Source organism: Pyrus communis, chromosome 7 (assembly GCF_041283825.1).
Source record: "Pyrus communis isolate YQ-2024b chromosome 7, ASM4128382v1, whole genome shotgun sequence".
NCBI classification, from domain to species: domain Eukaryota; kingdom Viridiplantae; phylum Streptophyta; class Magnoliopsida; order Rosales; family Rosaceae; genus Pyrus; species Pyrus communis.
In genome coordinates, this window is record NC_142571.1 from 6,770,037 (window position 1) to 6,789,942 (window position 19,906).

Here is a 19,906-nt window from a genome sequence, read left to right on the forward strand (position 1 = left end):
CATTTACTGTTCACTGGGTGGATAGCATAGTATATTACCTGGGGTTTCCATGTTGGAAGTGCTCTTAAGTTTTTTACTTTACCATTTCCTGATGTTTGCACCAGAGAAGACCAAATACAGAATTCTATAATTGTAAAAAATAATGGGTAGTCAACCTAGTCATTGTTAGTGATATAGTTCCCTTTTATTCGCAAAATGAAATTGTAATGCCATTTCCCACTTTTTCTTGTGGTCAATGGTGGCATTAGATTTTTGGTGGAAGCTGCACTGCCTGGTTTCAGGATGGGTACAACCCAGTGGTGGTTGATATGAAGGGAGACGAGGACAATTCTAGGAGCAATAAGAAGAGAAATCCATTCAGTGCTGATTTTTTCGGCTCTCTCTGCTATACTTTCCAGCACAGGAAACTTATAGAGCTCTACGGTGATCTAACCAAGATTGATTCTCGTCTCGATATTTGTTTAGCTTCAGCTTTGGCTAAAAGGGTTATTTATGGTTTGAAGAGTTCCTCTGCTAATAGTGCAAAAGATCTGGTGTCCTCCCCTAGGATCAATATAATCTTTCAGCAGCAGGTATTTCTATTTATACCTTAATTGTCTAAATGTTGTGCACCTTAAGTTGGAAGAGAAATTTTAAATGCAGTTATGCACAATATGTTACAAAATCCACATAGTCATTTGCTAATTGGTACTTGTGGAAGCGCGTATGTAACATCCCACATCGACCAATAGAGAGAGGGTGACGTGCCTTATATGCACATGTGCACCTTCATATAGCACAAGGCCTTTTGGAAACTCACTGGCTTCGGGTTCCATTGGAACTCCGAAGTTAAGCGAGCTCGGGTGAGAGCAATCCCAGTATGGGTGACATACTGGGAAGTTCTCGTGTGAGTTCCCAAAAACAAAACCATGAGGGCGTGATCGGGGCCCAAAACGAACAATATAGTGTTACGCGGAGTTGACACTAGGATGTGATAGTGTATGCCCTATCTAATTTTGATAATTTGCAGTCATTTTTCTGCTGACGTATCTGTACAGTCGTTTTACTGCTCATGTATTTTAATGTACGACTATTAGATCAGCGTAGAACTTTAAAATGAGAGGATGAAAAGCTGAGCTCCTTTATATGGCTATTAACATGCGTGGCTGGGGTGAATGTTTTGGTTACTGGGATGAAAATCCAATTGTTATTGACACATTACGTTTCCTTTGTAGATTTAAGGGCCAATTGTCTTTCGAACGGATTCCAGGATTGCACTTGACTGTGTTAGTATCGTGCCACTTTCACTTGAAGGTTGAAGAGAGTTTGAGTAGCAAAGCTTGGAGATAAAATTGCCTACTAGTTGACGAGTTTTGTAAGTCTTTTCGTCCTCATTTGTCCTGACTTGGGAGGGAGCCCGAGGATTTTCCTACGTCCATGTGTACATTTATTTTTTTATTATGTAGGATATTTCATATGATGCGAATGTGAAATTTGAGAATCGATATTAACATTAAATTTATAAATTGGAACCTATTCACCTCCCTTAAACTAGCATCTTCCTTCATTGAAATATAACATATGAGCACTCTATGACCACTATCTCCTTTCACACCATGGTGGATTTTGCGGATTTCCCAACCATCAATCTCTTTCTTGCAAAGTACTTCTATGACAATGATACATCGCCATGGTAAAGTCTCAAGCCAATGAAACAATTATAACTCATAAGTTTTTCTCCACTTAATATCATTTCATTAGCACAAATGCGATAGAGAGGATACACCATGTTCAAACTCATTTCAAGACAGATGAGGACCCAAAGGAAGAGACAAATAAAACCTTCACAAACCCACCACTTGAACCCCAAAACCGAAACCAAAAAGAATTCGCGCTCCCTCACTCTTTCGACAGCCAACAATGGCGAACCTGAGGACGGCGATGGACTCAGCCTTCTGGGACTTGAACGTTTCTTCGCCTCAGACCCTCGAGGGCTCGGCCAAGGCCACCCCTTTCCTCTCGACGGTGCTCGAGCCAGCCGAGCCCTTAGGATTCAGCAACTCTTTCTTCTGGGTGTTATACCTTCCTACAACCCCAATTCTTACAGGGACTTGGGTTCTTTCTCTCACCAGTCCCTCTGCTCAGACCAGCTACCTCTAACTGGTACACGGCTACAACTTCTTTGCTTAGCTATTGCCTATTGGGTTTTCTCAAATTTATTTTATTTTTCGTTTAATGGATATTCTTTTTCGTTTTACGTGTTTCTGTTGATTGGTTTGTGGTTTGTATGGTTACTGAGAAAATGATGGGAAATGGGTGTGATTCATTTGTTGTTTGTTTGGTTGCCGGGAAAGTTTGGAGAGAAGAACAATTGAAATTGTTGTTATGGGGTTGAATTGGGTAAAGGAAAAAGGTTAGGAAAGATAATTTGTCTCCTGTTTCCTGAGAAATGAACCTTTTTTTTGTTCTCCAAATTCGTATTTTTGTAAACAAGTTTTATGTTACTAATTGCTAAGGAGCCTCTGTTTCTAGATTTGGTTTGTTCTTTGTTTGATATTTAGGAAGATGTTGGTTTATTGTATAAACTTTGGGTTATTGGTGAATTACTTGATGTGAGAAAGAGAGATTGAGTGGAAAGCTTGACAGCCGAACAAAGCTTGTTTGCCTAGTTCTAGTGGTATAGCACATAAAGCATGAATTTTTTGTTGCCTTGTTATTTTACTGATTTGCAAGCGGGTTCTTATGTTTTTCCAGAGCATCAAAGCTTTATCAGGTTTATCAGAGCACTGGTTGGGATTATCCAATTTTTTTTTTTTTTTTATGGGATTTCTTAGGTGAAAAAGTTTGTTTCGATGTTTTGAAATCTGAACAATATCGTCGCTAATGAATGTACTGTGTAAATGCATTGTATTTTTGAAATTACTGTTCCAAATGTGTTGAGTTTAATGTCCTAATTCCTTGAGCATGTTTTCTGTTGGAGGAGTGAATTAAGAGTTACTATGCTTATGCTTAGACCAAAGTCATCTCACATTAATCAAATCCGGTTAGCATTCTTAGTTGTCCGACATACTAATTCCCTTGTTACATGATCTGCGTGAAAATAGGTGGCTTGGATTAATTGGGCAGTTCCGCCCGAAGAAACTCTGTTCTTCTATTAAAGCTGAATTTACCGATGAGATGGAGGTCCCTACATTGAAAGATGTGGCGAAGCATGTCTTGGACAAGTCACTTTATTCGTTTGGATTATGCAATATGCACACAGCTTCTTTTGTCTCTGTCATCATCCATAAAGTTGAGCACAGAAGGGCATGGTGAGAAAAAAGGACCGCAACAAATTGATGCTCTTTCATAAGGCATGCATTTACTTTCCTGTTTTGACCTTTAATCAAATGTTTAAACAGTCAGAATTCCTTTTGTCCCTTGTTTGCCGGGTTTTTGAAGCTAGTTTGAGGGATTTATGGGTGTCAATTTCTTCATTTTTTGTACAATTACTATGGCTAGGTGGATAATTTGTTTACTGATTGGAGTTGTTAGGTTTAAAGTTCTTTTTTGGGTTTGTTCATGCCAGGTTGTAGTATCATCCAACTGCGATTTTTTTCTTTCTTTCATATGACAAATTTCTCTTATAGGAATTGAAGTTAAAAATAAGTAATTATAGGGATGTATCACTTGAACTTTACCAGATTCTGTCAGCATGTATAATCTTAAAGTATTGTTTCCTAATTTCTTAATTGTTGAAAAGTAGGGCCTTGATTGGTCTCTAGGATTGGAATGGAATGGACAAACTACTATATTGAGGGTATATTAAAGATAGGGGTGAATGATTTTTCATATTGAGGTGATTAGAAGGGGGATATGGAAAATAATCCCTTCTGATCCTTACCATTTTGGTGGATTGGAATGGAAAATAATCCATCTCCTACCTTCAAGTAAGCCACAATTTTTTCATTTCTTTCGTCAACATACCTTGAATATAGTGGGTTGTCCATTTCAATCCAATCTTAGAGACTAAATGAGGCCACAATTTTTTCATTTCTTTCCTGAACATACCTTGGATATAGGTTCGTATATATCAACATGCTTCAAAAATCTTAATTTACAAGTTTCTTCTGTTTACCACTTTTCTTTATAGGTTACATGACTTGATAACATTGCACATATGCACTGCAGGGAACATAGATAAAATTGGAAAGTTTCATGTCTATAAATTAAGAGCCATGTACTGACAAAGTTAATATCAGTACCTTTAACATTGCACATGTGCTGCCTAAGCTGTTTGAGTGAAAAAGTTCATGTCTGTACCTTTATTTCCTTTATTCATCTTCCTGTTTAAATTATGAGCCATGCATTAAATTTTCTCAACCTTTAAGGTGTTTGCAGCTTCCTTACCATGATATTACACTTGAGGTTGCATGGCCTGAACTGTTTGTTGAATACTGGGATGTGCCTGAGTCAATTTCCTTAGATATGTCATCACTTGTCTCCAAATCTGGATTGCGGTACCACATTGGTGTACATAAAAACAGTGGTCATCCCCAGGCAGTTAATTCCATAGATGATGAGGCACCTCCTTCTCTAATGCCTGGATTCTGCGCAAAGGCTGCCTTTTCTTATGAAAAAAGCCAAGATCTTTGGAGGCAAAATGAGACACGAAAAGACATCATGATACAGAAAGAAAAGGGTTTGTTTTGGCGGCCATCTTATGATGCGTGTCTTAAAGAACCTCATGCTGCAGTGTATGGAATTTTTGGTAATTTTACACGTTACTCATATTTTCTGTGATAACTTGTATTATCTCGTTACAGTTTTTTGGAAGTTTCATACCAATACTCAGGTGTATATTATAATTTTTTAGTTTATACATTTGCATGTTTTTAAACATGTATACATGTTTTGGTACCTCTTAGTTTCATTTATATTGTATGTGTGTAGTTTTCTACTTTAGTATATTAAAAGCCAGTAGACTTAAGGAGTATGTCACCTCCTTTCATGGTGTTCCGTGGTGGTAGGTGTGACTGCAGTAAAAGAAAATAATAGTAATAAAAATAATTCTAGAGACAAATTCTAACAGAACAATTCTATATTTTTATTTTGTGTTTACGAGTCCAGATCTGTTGCCGACAGTATGCAGTATCTTTAGTTTTTACTTTAACTATTTCCTGATGTTTGCCCCAAGGAAGGCCGGGTACGAAATTCTTTAATTGTCAAAAGTAATCATTGTTAGTGATATAGTTCCCTTTCGTTTGCAAAATTAATTTGTAATGCCATTCTCACTTCTTCTGGTCAATGGTGGCATTAAATTTTAGGTAGAGGCTGCACTGCCTGGTTTCAGGATGGGTACAACCCAGTGGCAGTTGATATGAGCCGAGACGAGGGCAATTCTTGGAGCAGTAAGAAGAGAAGTCCATTCAGTATTGATTTTTTCGGCTCTCTGCTATACTTTCCAGCACGGAAAATTTGGAGAGCTCTACGGTGATTTGACCTGGATTGATGCTCGCCTGGATATTTGTTCAGCGTCAGGTTTGGCTAAAAGGGTGATAATGGTTTGAAGAGTTCCTCAGCTAATAGTGCAAAAGATCCGATGTCCTCCCCTAGGATCAATCTAATCTTTCAGCAGCAGGTATTTCTATTTATTCCTTAACTTTTTAAATGTTTCACACCTTAAGTTGTAAGAGATATTTTAAATGCAGTTATGCACAATGTGTTACAAAACCTGCATCGTCCCCATCAAATCCTCAAAACAAATCTTCCTCAAAATATTCCATCTTCACCTCCAAAATACCCACAATGTTCAAAAACGTCAATCTGGGAAAGCTACGCGTTGTGCCTTCTTTTCTTCGCCGCGGTTAAACGACTTGGTAGAAAAATCTGAAATTTTGGTACAATCATCTTGAAAGACTCACAACCATCCTTCAATTGAAATCTCTAAAATTCATCCGTTTGATCACTTTTTACTCAAGAGGAAGTCGAATGCCCTGCATTGAAAATACATAACAAAGTATCAAAATTCTACCAAAATAACCAATAAACTATAACTAAGAATAGGGTAAAATAGATGGGATAATATGTACTCATCAAATACTCCCAAACTTAGCTTTTTGCTTGTCCTCTAGCAAAACAAAACTCAACAACAAAAAATAAAAACTAACAAACTAAAAACTTTAACAAAACTTGACTAAGACAATTTTCACTTTCAAGTTGCAATCCATAAAAAATGTTAAAATTAGAACATCTTTTAAAAAATTCCAACCAATACCACCACAGAGTCTAAGCCATTTAGAATTAATTAGAAAAGAACTCATGAACTTCATTTGGTATAAAATGAATCAACATGGTTAAAAAGACTCGACTAAAACCCTTACCACTTGTCCATTTTAGTTAATACTTACTAACTTCAAACATAACTAACTTCAAACATAACTATTTTGAAGTTAAAAAGACTAACCCTTACCACCACAAAGTCTAGTCCATCTGAACTCCGAAGTTAAATGAGTTTGGACGAGAGTAGTACTAGGATGGGTGACCGCCTAGAAAGTCCTCGTGTTGCATCCCTCGCAACCGACCCCACATGGTGGGAAAAGGCTTAAGAAAAAGAAGAAGAAGATAGTAATAAAAGTGGTTGTGCAATGTTAGTTCACTTAAACTTTCGATCAAACCTATGTAATGAGTTTTAGGTCAATGACTCCCAAACCACAAGGGCTTTAGGACACTAGGTGTAGAATGCCCCTAAGGACTTACTAACTCGAGTTGAAAAGGCTACAAAACCAACTAACCACCTTGCCCCATGCCAAGACTCTACTATTTGACGCAAGATCACTACTGATTAGGCATGACTGACCTGGTTACTAAGCAAAGTCTCGGTGGAACAATTATTACTTTATTTATAACAATAACTAAACTTTATTTTTTTTAGAACAAAAATAAAAAAAATTAACTAAAAGCATGAACTAGAGGCCCGTTTCCACATCTCTCCTAACTAGCGCCGTACCCGCGAGCCCAGAGCCGTGAAAGCTATTTCTTTCATTTCCTCTTTCCCTTCATTTCTCATGGAACTGAAACCCTAGCTTCTATCATCAACCCAGAACGTCAAAACATGAATCCATCTCCACCTCTGTCAAAAACGGAACCCAGCCGTGGCGATCTTTGATTCTAGCCCAGATTGTCACCATCGTGCATTCCTCTGCGAAAACTGAGGTAAAGATCTCTCATTCTCTCTGCGATTATGGTCTCCACTTGGCGATATCTGAAATAAAAATGCATCCAACCATTTCTCCCTTTCGTTTTCACAACCGAAGCTCAAATGAAAACGAAATTCTGACTCATGCATGTATGTTTTCTGTATGTGGACTTGGGGATCCGAGTAAGGCCACGGGGAATAGGAAATGCAAGGAGCAATGGCTCACAAATGAAGGTGCTGTACACACAGCAAAGATGGCTGCAAGAACTCGGATCTACAAAATGAAAGGTAAATCAAATCCCTCCACTGCGTTAAAATTAAGCATGGTTTAATATCTCTGAAAGTCATATGGATTTGTGAAATGTTTCTCTCATGCATTTATAGACCTAAAATTTCGTCAATGCTCATGTAATTTTCTATGACATGGCTTTGATGAATGCCCACCTCTGTGTTGCCTGGACCACCCCCAAACTATATGTAAAACAATATTTTAATGAAATATGAGAGTGAGTGAGCGAAAGATAAATGTTGATGAATGGATGATGAATGCTCACATAAATGTTGATGAATGGATGATTGATGAATGCGTATTTTTGTATCTTTATTGTTTCGTTTATAGAAGAGTAAGGCTTATATCCCCCTTCTTTTTCATGTATTTGTTTTCTTTTTTCTTGTATTACGAGGAGTTAGGTTTATGTTCCCCTGACTAGGTGTAACTTACTTTTTGTTATTAATAAAATTCTCCTCGTACCGTCTAGGTTTTCTAAAAAAAAATAAAATAACAAAAGCAATAAACTACTATGGAACGCTTCCCATTTTCAACCAGGGATAAGCCTCTCAACAGAGAGCAGGAAATCCAACATAGGTTTGAAATTTGATGAATACTTTCCACAACTTTGTTTTTTAATTTTTAATTTTTAATTTTAATTCTTTCAGAGTGTTCGTCCTGTAATGTTTGGCAAAGCCAAAATGTCATTGTTCAAGCATAATTCGATGCAAATAAGTTTGTTTGGCAAGCATTGATCAACTAGCCATTTGCACTGCATTTTTTATCTAACAAATATGAGAACGCTTTCACATAACATCAATACTATTACATGCTATACCACATATTAACAATAAGCTTCTATTCGCATATACCATTTGCTCGAAGTTTGTTTCTGATCCGACACATATGTGCCACAGCATCACAGATGTTCAATCTTTCTCTAGGCAACTCAGCTGAGCAAGCAACACCAATTTCTAAAACAGAGATTAAACTTTCTATGATTAGGATGCGATTCCTTGCCCTCCCCTCATTAGGATGATTGCTCTCTTGAACAAGAATGGGATCCAAAACCTCTTCCACTTGCTCAGGCAGAGCTGCCTTCACAAAGCTATAAAGGTTTGAAGTTCCTTGAAACATGTCATCGGTTGGTCTTTTTCCTGTAAATATTTCCAACAGGAGGATGCCAAAGCTGTACACATCACCTTGTGTCCACACTTCATGTCCCATGCCATATTCTGCATTCCACAATTCAGAACATTAGATTCTAATTTTCTAGTGAAATGCTAAAAGCTCATTTCATGTTTGAAAATTTTAAAATAAATACTGCACAATTTTAAAATACTAGCTAGGGAAAAATAAACCACCAAGTGTATTTACCTGGAGGAGCATAACCAATAGTTCCCTTGATCCCTAAAGAGCTTGATTGATTTCCCGAAGAATTTTCAGCAGCTTTTGGTAGGAACCTCACCAACCCGAAGTCACCTACATGTGCAACCATGTCCTCATTGAGAAGAATATTGCTGGGTTTGAGGTCGCAATGAACTATTGGCGTCTCATAATGATGATGGAGATAATCCAATGCCATAGCAACATCAATAACAATATTCAACCTCTGAGAAATTGTTAAGCTCCTTGGCCTCTCATTTGTCTCACCAATTGTATGAATTGGATACAGCCATTCCTCCAAGCTCCCGTTAACCATGAACTCATAAATTAAGGCCTTGAAGTCGTGACCGCGATAATCAAAACCAGAACATGCTGAGAGTACCTTGACAAGATTACGGTGTCTAATATTTCTAAAAGCCTCGCACTCAGCAATAAAACTTTTGTAAGCTCCGCAACGAACGAGGTTGAGTACCTTGATGGCAACTGTAGTTTCACCTTGCTCAAATACTCCTTTATAAACGGACCCAAAACTGCCCATACCGACCAAGTTGGTTGAGGAGAATCCATTTGTTGCCTTTAGAAGACTTTGGTAAGACATCTGGGGAAATTTGTCCGAATCAGTTGCAGCTTGACCCTTTTTGTCCCTCCGTGAGCAATAAAGGTACAAAAAGGTTAGTGCAAAAATGACTCCAAGAATCCCACAAACGAGGGAGAGAACCAATTTCATGGTTAAGCTCAATCCTTTCTTTTTTGCATGCTGGAGTTTGCACTTTGGCAAATGAAACTCAGGTATGCCCCCACAAAGCTTGCTATTTCCTTCAACTGATGTCGCCGTTGCATTCTTGAACACTCCTTTGATCGGCAACATGCCCTCAAAATTGTTATAAGATAGATTCAGAGATTCCAAAAATACAAAACCTTCTAAGAATTCTGGAATGGTGCCTGACAAGTTGTTGTGAGAAAGATACAATTCTGAAAGACCTCTTAGTGAACTCAAAGTTGATGGAATTGTCCCATTGAAGAAATTTCCATGCATGTCTAGGTACTCTAATTTTATACAACTAACAAGACCAGCTGGAATTTTACCGAATAACATGTTATCAGAGATATCTAAATACTCTAGATTTATTAAAGTTCCTATGTTCTCTGGCAGGGAGCCTGTAAACTGATTTTGTCCTAAACTCAATTCATACAAGTTCAGCAGACCAAAGATTTCTTGCGATATGATACCGCTGAAATTGTTGGCACCAAGATCTAAGATCCTCAAATTCTGACACTCTGCTAAACTCGGCGGGATATTGCCTTGAAGTTTGTTGCCTGCTAAGCTTAACACATTTAATTGACTTAAATTTCTGAAAGAGGATGGAAGATTGCCAGGGAGCGAGTTCATACCCAAATTTAATTCATATAACTTGTGCAGCTTTCCCAGACCAGGGGGAATGTGACCTGAAATTTGGTTCTTGTCCATCCTCAAAAGCTCTAAGTTAGCCAGATTTACAATCTCATTCGGGATACTTCCTAATATTTTATTTTGAGTTATAATGAAGATTTGAAGAGAAGAAGACAGGTTTCCTATGCACTGAGGTAACGTGCCCCAAAAATTGTTGGAAAACATTGAGAGAATTTCTAAATGGGTGGCGTTGGTCAAATCGCAGAGAAAGGTCAAGTCATCAATTCCCCCACTTCCGAGATGGTTGTAACCAAGGTCTAACAACTCAAGCTTATGCAAATTCGTCAATGGAGGGAGTTTTCCATGCAGGTGGTTAACTCCGATCCCCAATCTAAATAGATTTGAGGCATTTGATAATGAAACAGGAATAGATCCACTGAATTGGTTACCGGAAATAAAAAATATTTGGAGACTCGGAAAGACCATACCTAAGTTTGAGGGTAGACTCCCTTGGATTTCGTTGTCTAACATGGAAAGGAGTGTGAGAGAAGAGAGATTAAAGATTGAGGGAGGAAGCATACCCGAAAAGCTATTTTCACCAAAAGAAAGAAGGCTAAGATTGGTCATTCGTCCAAAAATATCCGGGACAGTGCCACTCAAATTATTAGTAGTTGCGGAGAACGCTTCAAGAGATGATAAATTGCTAAAAGAAGTAGGGACTCCTCCTGTAAAGTGGTTAGACTGGATGATAAAAACCCTTAACTTTGACAAGAGGCCAAGCTCCTTTGGAATCTTTCCCATCAGTACATTGAAACCAACATTGAGCCGGAGGAGCTGAGAGCAACGCGACAAGTTAGTGGGAATTTCTCCACTCAGTGAATTGTTGTCTAACCTTAGGTGTTGCAATCTGTGCAGGCGGCTGAATTCTGGAGGAATTACACGGCCTAAGCTGTTGTTCTGGAGACCAATGACTCTCAAAAAACTCAAGTTCCCAATATGCGGCGATATAGATCCTGCAAGTTTCATGGACGTTAGGTTCAAGCTTGTGACCCTCTTATGACGACGACCACATGTAACGCCATGCCAAGAGCAAAAGTGGATGGTTTCACTCCATGAAGTCAGGACTTTAAAAGGGTCATGAGTTATGCTAGCCTTGATTTCAAGCAAAGCGAGTCTATCTGTCTCATTTCCCGGAAGGGCGAAACAAGGAAGGCAAGAGTGAAGAATGAAAGCATGCATAAAAAAGGATGACAAAAACACTGCAGAAATGGAGTTGTAAAACCCCATCCCCATGACGATGATATTTGTTTTGTGCGAAAGTAGAAATGGAGTTGTAAAAAAGTTGAGCTGTATTGATTGTTTGTCTAGCAGCTTTAGCAGCATCCAATTTATAATCATAATCAGAGTGCTCTGTACGTAGTGGATCAGCCACCCCAATCGCTATCGTACTCGATGAGGGATGTCCTGACAAAAAAAAAATATCTTTTTCTCTTAATTTGATGAATAAATTCAATATAAATATAATTTTGTGAACTAATATTAGGAATGTTCACTTTTTGAAGTTATTGTATTCATTCTTTTAACTTAAAACAAACTCACGAGTTATAAGTTGAGTGAAATTATAACATCATATGATCGTGTTCAAATAAATAAAAAATTGCTCGTTCCTGTTCATATCGATAGTACGCCAATAAAACAACAGTTAGCTTTGGTATTGTATAATGACAATTCCTAATTTTGGTGTATTATCGTGTCATTTGTTTATGCCAACAAGTAATATTCGTCCTCACTCCTCTAGTTCCAGATTGGGCGCATGCTTGCGTCTTGTGAATGGATTGAGGATATACACAAAAGAATAGGTAATGGGAACTTAGGTATGAGCAAGGCTGAGATCCAATAAGAAACTACTTTATGTGGAAGACATGACACCCCATTTGACTATGACTAGTTGTAAAATCATTGTAGCTAGTTATGGTGTGGAAAAGCTGAATAAGTCTTCGCCATGATCTTCATTCAAAGATTTATGCCTGAAGCATGGGTCATCCTGTGGTGGTTGAAAAAGATCCAACTGAACCACCTGAAATCTAATTCTTTATGTTTCTTCGAGCAACTGGTATAGGGAAAGAAAGACACATGTGGCTATCAAAGTCTGAAATACTAGTAAATAATAACATAACCAACTACCGTAAATAGCCAAACGAGGCATGCCCAAGTCGCCAATGCCTTAACTAAATCTTCTAAATCTTGTCACGATTCCCACTGCGTACTTGATTCACTCTGCTAGGAGCCACATCATCGACATAATACAACCCCCTTCTCTTAGACCATCTCCAACCCTGGGCTAAATGCTATTTTTTAGGTTTTATTCTCCCCCCAAATCCAACCCAATTCATGCTAAATGTGTAGGCTAAAAGCTAAAAGCTAAACAAAAGCTAGATTTAGCCCATGATTAGTGGGGTTGGCCCACCATATATATGTATTTTATTTAGTTTTATATTTATAAATTCATTGAATCCAACGGTTAAGATCTAATTTGATGAAATTCAACAGTAAAAAAAATATTTAACGGTTCAAATTTAAATCTAACGGCTAAATTAATTAAAAAAAATCTTTTGTGTGTTTCATATTTTTCCATAGCGTTTAACGAGTTTCATGGTGTCTGTTTGTGAATTTTCAATATTTATCAGAATCTAAATATTTTTAGGTTAAAATGTTCATAAAATTAAATTATGATAGTCTACATAATTTTTTCTTTTAAAAAAGTTACTTTAAGAAAAAAAAAATTAGCCTAAATTCATTATTTAATAATCTGAGGCTAAAAATTTAGGCCAGAAGTAGTGGAGCAGAAAAACTGTTTCTGGACTAAAAATTTTAGGTTTTAGCCCAAAGGTTGGTACCTTTTAAAAAATGTACTAGAAACATTAGTACGATATAACCTAATCGATCGGTAATTTGACTGACTGATAAAAGATGATTTGATAATTCTAGAAGAAGCAAGGTATTGTATAAGGATAAAGATGGGGTGAGTGCAATTGGACCAGGCTCTGTTACTGAGATTATAGTTCCATTGGCAGTGACGACACTCTCTTTTGGAGGATAAATCATGGATGAAAGAGAGACTCGTCATGCGTCATGTAGTCACGATCTCTAGAAGCAATTTAAACTCTTCCCGAATTTCCTGAATTATCCCGATCAACAGAGAGAGATACTTGATCAAAAAAAGACAATATTGTCTTTTCTCCCATGGTTGCAGTAGGCTTAGTAGTTAGGTTTAAGATTTTCAGTGTCAATTACCAAGAACAAGCCACACGACAAGAATTAGGATTATTGTGCTACTTAAAGTTGATGGAATCGTCCCATGGAAGAAATTTCCATGCATGTCTAGGTACTCTAATTTTATACAACTAACTACACTTTGCTGGAATTTCACTGAATAACATGTTTTCAAAGATATCTATATGCTCAAGATTTATTAAAATTCCTACATCCTTTGGTAGGGAGCCAAGAAAATGATCTTGAGGTAAACTAAATATATACAAGTTCAACAGACCAATGATTTCTTGCGATATGATACCGCTAAAACTGTTCTCACCAAGATATAAGAGCCTCAAATTCTGACACTCTATTAAACTTGGCAGGATATTGCCTGGAAGTTGTTGCCTTTTAAGCTTAACTCATTTAATTGACTTAAATTTCCGAAAGAGGATGTAAGATTGCCAAAGAGAGAGAGTTCCTACTCAAATTTAATAGATATAACTTGTGAAGCTTTCCTACACCAGGGGGAATGTGACCTGATAATTGGTTCTCAGCATCCCCAAAACATCCAAGCTAGCCAAATTTACAATCTCATTCGGGATACTTCCTAATATTTTATTTTGTGCAATATGGAATATTTGAAGAGAAGAAGACAGGTTTCCTAAGCATTGAGGTAACGTACCCCCAAACTTGTCTGTAAACATTTCGAGAAATTCTTGACCTAAAAAAAAAAAAAAAAAACATTTCGAGAAATTCTAAATGGGCGGCATTAGGGATTGGCAAATACTCATTGGTTATGAGTAATCGCGGTTACCCGCCCATTTAAATTAAATGGTTACGGTTCTAGGTAACCGTTTAGATAAATAAATGGTTATGGGTATAACCGTTTACCCGCGAAATTTAAATGGGCAGTTATGGGCATTAACCGTGGTTATAAACAGGTAACTGTTTACCCATTTATTTTATATAAGTAAAATTAACACAAATCATGTTCTCGATCCAATAATACTTAGCACCCAATAAATTAGCAAGGAATTCATCGGTCCTTCTCTCAATAACACTACTACAGGAATGATGATTCTCATCATCAAGGAATTCGCCAAATTAATTTAAATTCCTTGCGAGTAACCATGAAATTGACAGAAATGCTTTGACAGAAATGTCTTCTAAACAATTTTTGTAACCCAATAATACTTACCAAATATTATATTTACCTTCATTCGTAACAGTTAAAAATATTGTCCTTAAACTATTATTTCAATTATTAGAATTGTATAAGGACTTAAAAAATTAAAATACGGAAATGTATGATGAATGTACCTATAACGGTGTTTAATTATTAAAAAAAAAAGAAAATTATGAATTTTTTTTTTAATTTTCAAGTTGTTAAAAAACATGTAGACGGGGTATGGGTATAACCGTTTAGGCAATTACCCAACCAGTAAACGGTTATGCACGTATGAGCATAAACAGTTATGAGTAAATAACCGAGGTTACTCGCCCACCATAACCGTTGCCCACCGTGGCATTGCTCAAATCACAGAGAAAGGTCGAGCCGTCAATTCCCCCACTTTTGAGATGGTTGTTAACAAGGATTAACCACTCAAGCTTATGCAAATTTGTCAAAGGAGGGACCTTTTCACGCGATGATGGTGGGTGATTTGGTCCTGCGTGTAGGATGAGTCCCCTTAACTTTATATGTTTGTTGATTTGTGGATCTTTTACGTGTGACTCACTAATTGGGTCTCATGTGAGGGAGCGTGTTGAAATGTCCTACGTTGACCTTATCAATGACAAAAGAAGAGTTTAAGTATCATTACCCCAGTCTAACTAACACCGAGGTTTTTCATGATAAAACCCAACAACTGACAAATTATGCAAATAATACTTATCAAGTTGATAACAATACCAATGTTGTTAGAAGTGGGCATTCAATCCGTCACTCTAATAATTCTACAAGACCAACTTTAAGGTGATCAGCTTTTGTGCATCAACACTTTGGTTGTAAATTATCTGATTCCAAATTTTTAAATATTTGGACTTGACTCGCCAAATATGGGTCAAGTATATTGTCTCTAGTGTTGGAAAGTGCCACGGTAGATTGGTAGATACATAGCTCTAGCATTCATCAAATATTACTGGCCGACCGGCTTGTCGGAAAGTAGCTTCTAAACTGTCTATTTTCTAGCTTAGCTTACAAGTTAAGTTGGAGAAAGTGTGCTAGTAGACTTTGCCATGGTCAAGTTAGGGTTGGAAATTGCCCATCCATACAGATTTAGCAGACTTTTCTCTTTCTTAACAATTATTTATTTAATTCACAAACACTGTAGTTTTAATATATATATATATATATATATTATGGACTTGACTTGATATATATGGGTCGACCATATTGTCTCATTGCACAGTGCCATGGTAAACTGGTAGACAAGCTTTAAATAAGGCGTTGGACAAGTTAAGTTGGAAAAAGTGTGCTCGTAGACTTTGGCAGGGTCAAGTTGGTGTTGGAAATTGCCATCAAATTAGAAATATTTTTTTTCAAAATATCAAACTTTTTCACCGACCCCTTTGCACCTAACAATTATTTATCCAACCCACCAACTTTATCGCATTATTAAATAAATATATATATATATATATATATATATATATATATATATATATATATATATTTAACTTTCTAATAAACTTCTTAAGGAAAAATATAGAAAGTGAGGGTAGGAAAAGGGCGGTAAGAGAGAAAGCGCTCTCAACTTTCTATAATTGCTTATTTTTTCTTGTAGCCTTACACCTTTAATTATACTAATTATGTGGGTTTTACTTGCCTTACAAGTAATACGAGTCTTCCAAATCTTATTGGAATCCTACTTCTAGATTTACAAAACCACACTCTTAAATAATATTAACTACGATACTTCCCCTTGATGTGTAAAGCTTAAGAAATAGTCATATCAGGTTTTTTTCGAATGATTGTTGGAGCCTTCAATTGGCATATAGAGGGTCACACATGCAATCTAGATCAAGGTTGCTTAAAGGAAACATAAACTCACAAAACTAACAATGGTATAACCACTGACGGAGGCACATAAGGACTATAGTAGTCCAAGGCCTACCCTGACTTGAAAAAATAAGATTAGTAGTAACTTATTTCTATTGCTTTGCAACCCTTCTCAATACTTCTAAAAAAATTCAATCATTATTTATCTTTTTCATCCAACATATCTCATCCCAAAATTAAGTATAATATTTCAAATGATCATTTATCACAAATCAATAACATTTAAATTAAAACCCATCATTCACTTTAATTAAAAAAAAAAAAAAATCATCTTTCACGTATGCATTGGTAGAGCTATTCCCCCTATTCTTCTTGAATTTCATATATTTAGCCATTCTAAATTTCAAATTTATTGAATAAAGACAATAAGGTTTGTAAAACACTATTATTCTCTATAACATATTTGTTTCTATTCTATCCTACCTCTTACTTGGGTTTTAGGATTTGCAAAATTCCAGTAATTCTCTCTATTGAATTTGATAATTCTTTCAATGGTGTAGATGACATCATGCAATGGTTCCAAAATATGAAATTCATCGAGAGTAATTATGATTACTATGAATAGATAAATTATCTATGCATACAAGATGAGACGGAAAAAAATTTCCTTACTAGGAATTGGAATCACTTCAAAAGAATGAAACTTGAAAGTGAGGACGAATTCAAAAGAGGAAGTAAAACAAAGAAATAGTCGAAGAAGAATAAATAAATAAACATCGAAAGAAACACATCTTCAAATTGTTAAGCTTCCCCTAAACAAATGCTTTCCAAAAAATAATGAAATGCAACATGCAAATGATATATATATATATATATATATATATATATATATATATATATATATATATATATATATATATAATTTGTATGAGAAGCCAATCATTATACCAACAAGAATGATAGAGTACAAAAACACATGTAGTTTTGAATCCTTCTTCACAAATTAGCACATTCTCTAAAATATGACATGTTTGAGCAATATAGCCGAAAATTGACGTTACAAAATGTAATTAAGTCTTACATCATCAACTTAACTTTAACCCTTAACCTTACCAGACATACGCTCCACTTGTCACTTAAAGTGTTTTGGGGTGAATATACACAAAACATCTTTACATGAATGCTCTATCATAGACCTGCAAATTGATCCCATCTCCACTTGTCACTTAATGTTTGGTAAGGCTAGAATTTCATCGATCAAGCATAATTCGTATGCAAATAAGTTTGTTTGGCAAGCATTGATCAACTAGCCATATGTACTGTATTTTTTTAATTAACAAATACGAGAACTCTCTCACATAAAATATATTAATATTACATGCTATACCACGTACTAACAATAAGCTTCTATTCACATATACCACTTGCTCGAAGTTTGTTTCTGATCCGACACATTTGTGCCGTAGCATCACTGATGTCCAATCTTTCTTTAGGCAACTCTGCTGAGCAAGCAACACCAATTTCTAAAACTGACATTAAACTTTTTTCAATTTGGACGTGATTCCTTTTGCTATCCTCGTCATGACAATCACTCTCTTGAACAAGAACAGGATCCAAAGTACCTCTTCCACTTTCTCCGGCAGAGCTGCCTTCACAAAGTTATGAAGGTTTGAAGCTCCCTCAAACATGTTATCGGTTGGTCGCTTTCCTGTAAATATTTCCAACAGGAGGATACCAAAGCTGTACACATCACCTTGTGTTCACACTTCATGTCCCATGCCATATTCTGCATTCCACAATTCAGAACATTATATTCTAATTTTCTAGTGAAGTGCTAAAAGCCCATTTCATATTTGAAAATTTTAAAATAAATACTGCACAATCTTAAAATACTAGCTAGGAAAAAATAGACAACTGTGTATTTACCTGGAGGAGCATAACCAATAGTTCCCTTGATCCCTAAAGAACTTGATTGATTTCCCAAAGAATTTTCAGCAGCTTTTGGGAGGAACCTCACCAACCCGCGAAGTCACCTACATGTGCAACCATGTCCTCATTGAGAAGAATATTGCTGGGTTTGAGGTCGCAATGAACTATTGGCGTCTCACAATGATGATGGAGATAATCCAGTGCCATAGAAACATCAATAACAATATTCAACCTCTGAGAAATTGTTAAGCTCCTTGGCCTCTGACTTGTCTCACCAATTGTATGAGTTGGATGCAACCATTCCTCCAACCTCCCGTTAACCATGAACTCATAAATTAAGGCCTTGAAATCGTGACCGCAATAATCAAAACCAGAACATGCTGAGAGTACCTTGAGAAGATTACGGTGTCTAATATTTCTTAAAGCCTCACACTCAGCAATAAAACTTTTGTACGCTCCGAGACGAGCAAGGTTGAGTACTTTGACAGCAATTGTTTCACCTTGCTCAAGTACTAGTGAGCAACTCCAGCGTTGGAGCCCTCCCCCCAGGCAGTACACTATTCAATCCACCTAATGAACAATAACTGCCCTTAATGAACAGTAAGTAGCCTTGGCAATAGAATTTGCATCTCTACCGTTACACTTCAATAGCCCTGGCAATAGGCAATAAAATATTTGTATTTTTTTTATTTATAAAATAATACAAAATAATTTTAATTGTAATATCGGATAAGATTTTTAATCGTTCTCGTTGCGCCACGTGTCATTATCCGAAGTATTATTAAATAATACAAAATAATACAATTATTGGTGATGGATTTCTGATAAGATTATTAACCAATCACGTCGCGCCACGTGTCATAATCTGTTCACAATCTTTGAGGATATATTTCCATCAGATTTTGAACGAATGACGGCATGCCACGTGTCATAATCTGTTCACAATCTTTGAGGATAGATTTCCATCAGATTTGTAACGAATGACGGCATGCCACGTGGCATTATGCACAACCTAATCCTTTCTGAATCCTCTATATAATCCACCATCCATCCTCACAAATCTCACACCAAAATTCTCAAGATCTCTATCATTATTCATAGTTTCTGCTTCCTTATTCACAAAAATATGTATCATTATTCATAGTTTCTGTTTCTTTCTTTCAATGTCTTCTTTTTCTTCCTCAAGGATGATGTGGGAATTCAATCAGGAAGAGGAAGAATTGTTTAACGAATCAAAAGCAATGTTCAATCACCAGGGGGTAAGAAATGAGAGGGAAAAGGATGAGGAGCATCAAATGAGAGATGACGAAGTAAGAAAGAGCAGAGCCTCACATTCCTGTCGAGTCATCCAAGCTGCGGCTCAGATCTGCAGGCCCAGCCATTCTGGAAACCTTGATAGAAGTAGGCAACGACGAGGTATGGAACTCTTGGATGATTATTTTGTTCCTAATAGTGCATTCCCTGATACGTACTTTAGACGTCGTTTTAGAATGGAACGACATTTGTTCAACAAAATCATGATTG

General features: G+C 36.6%; 1 protein-coding gene and 2 pseudogenes across 2 annotated transcripts; 1 reads left to right on the top strand and 2 right to left on the bottom strand.

Moving 5' to 3' along the window:
* Window positions 1-1,751: 1,751 nt before the first annotated feature.
* LOC148695559 (protein TRIGALACTOSYLDIACYLGLYCEROL 4, chloroplastic-like) lies at window positions 1,752-7,498 on the top strand (annotated as a pseudogene). The gene is made up of 4 exons (XR_015964654.1): window positions 1,752-2,142; window positions 3,084-3,332; window positions 4,360-4,729; window positions 5,286-7,498. The product of XR_015964654.1 is annotated as a protein TRIGALACTOSYLDIACYLGLYCEROL 4, chloroplastic-like (transcript).
* Window positions 7,499-8,201: 703 nt separating this feature from the next.
* On the bottom strand, window positions 8,202-11,545 carry LOC148695560 (uncharacterized). The gene is made up of 2 exons (XM_088697821.1): window positions 8,802-11,545; window positions 8,202-8,659 (listed from the first exon to the last, which is right to left on the bottom strand). Exons 1-2 carry the CDS (start codon window positions 11,491-11,493, stop codon window positions 8,283-8,285), a joined length of 3,069 nt encoding a protein of 1,022 aa, XP_088553947.1. The 5' UTR covers window positions 11,494-11,545; the 3' UTR covers window positions 8,202-8,282.
* A 6,265-nt stretch (window positions 11,546-17,810) lies between these two features.
* On the bottom strand, window positions 17,811-18,706 carry LOC137735407 (putative LRR receptor-like serine/threonine-protein kinase At3g47570; annotated as a pseudogene).
* Window positions 18,707-19,906: the final 1,200 nt, after the last annotated feature.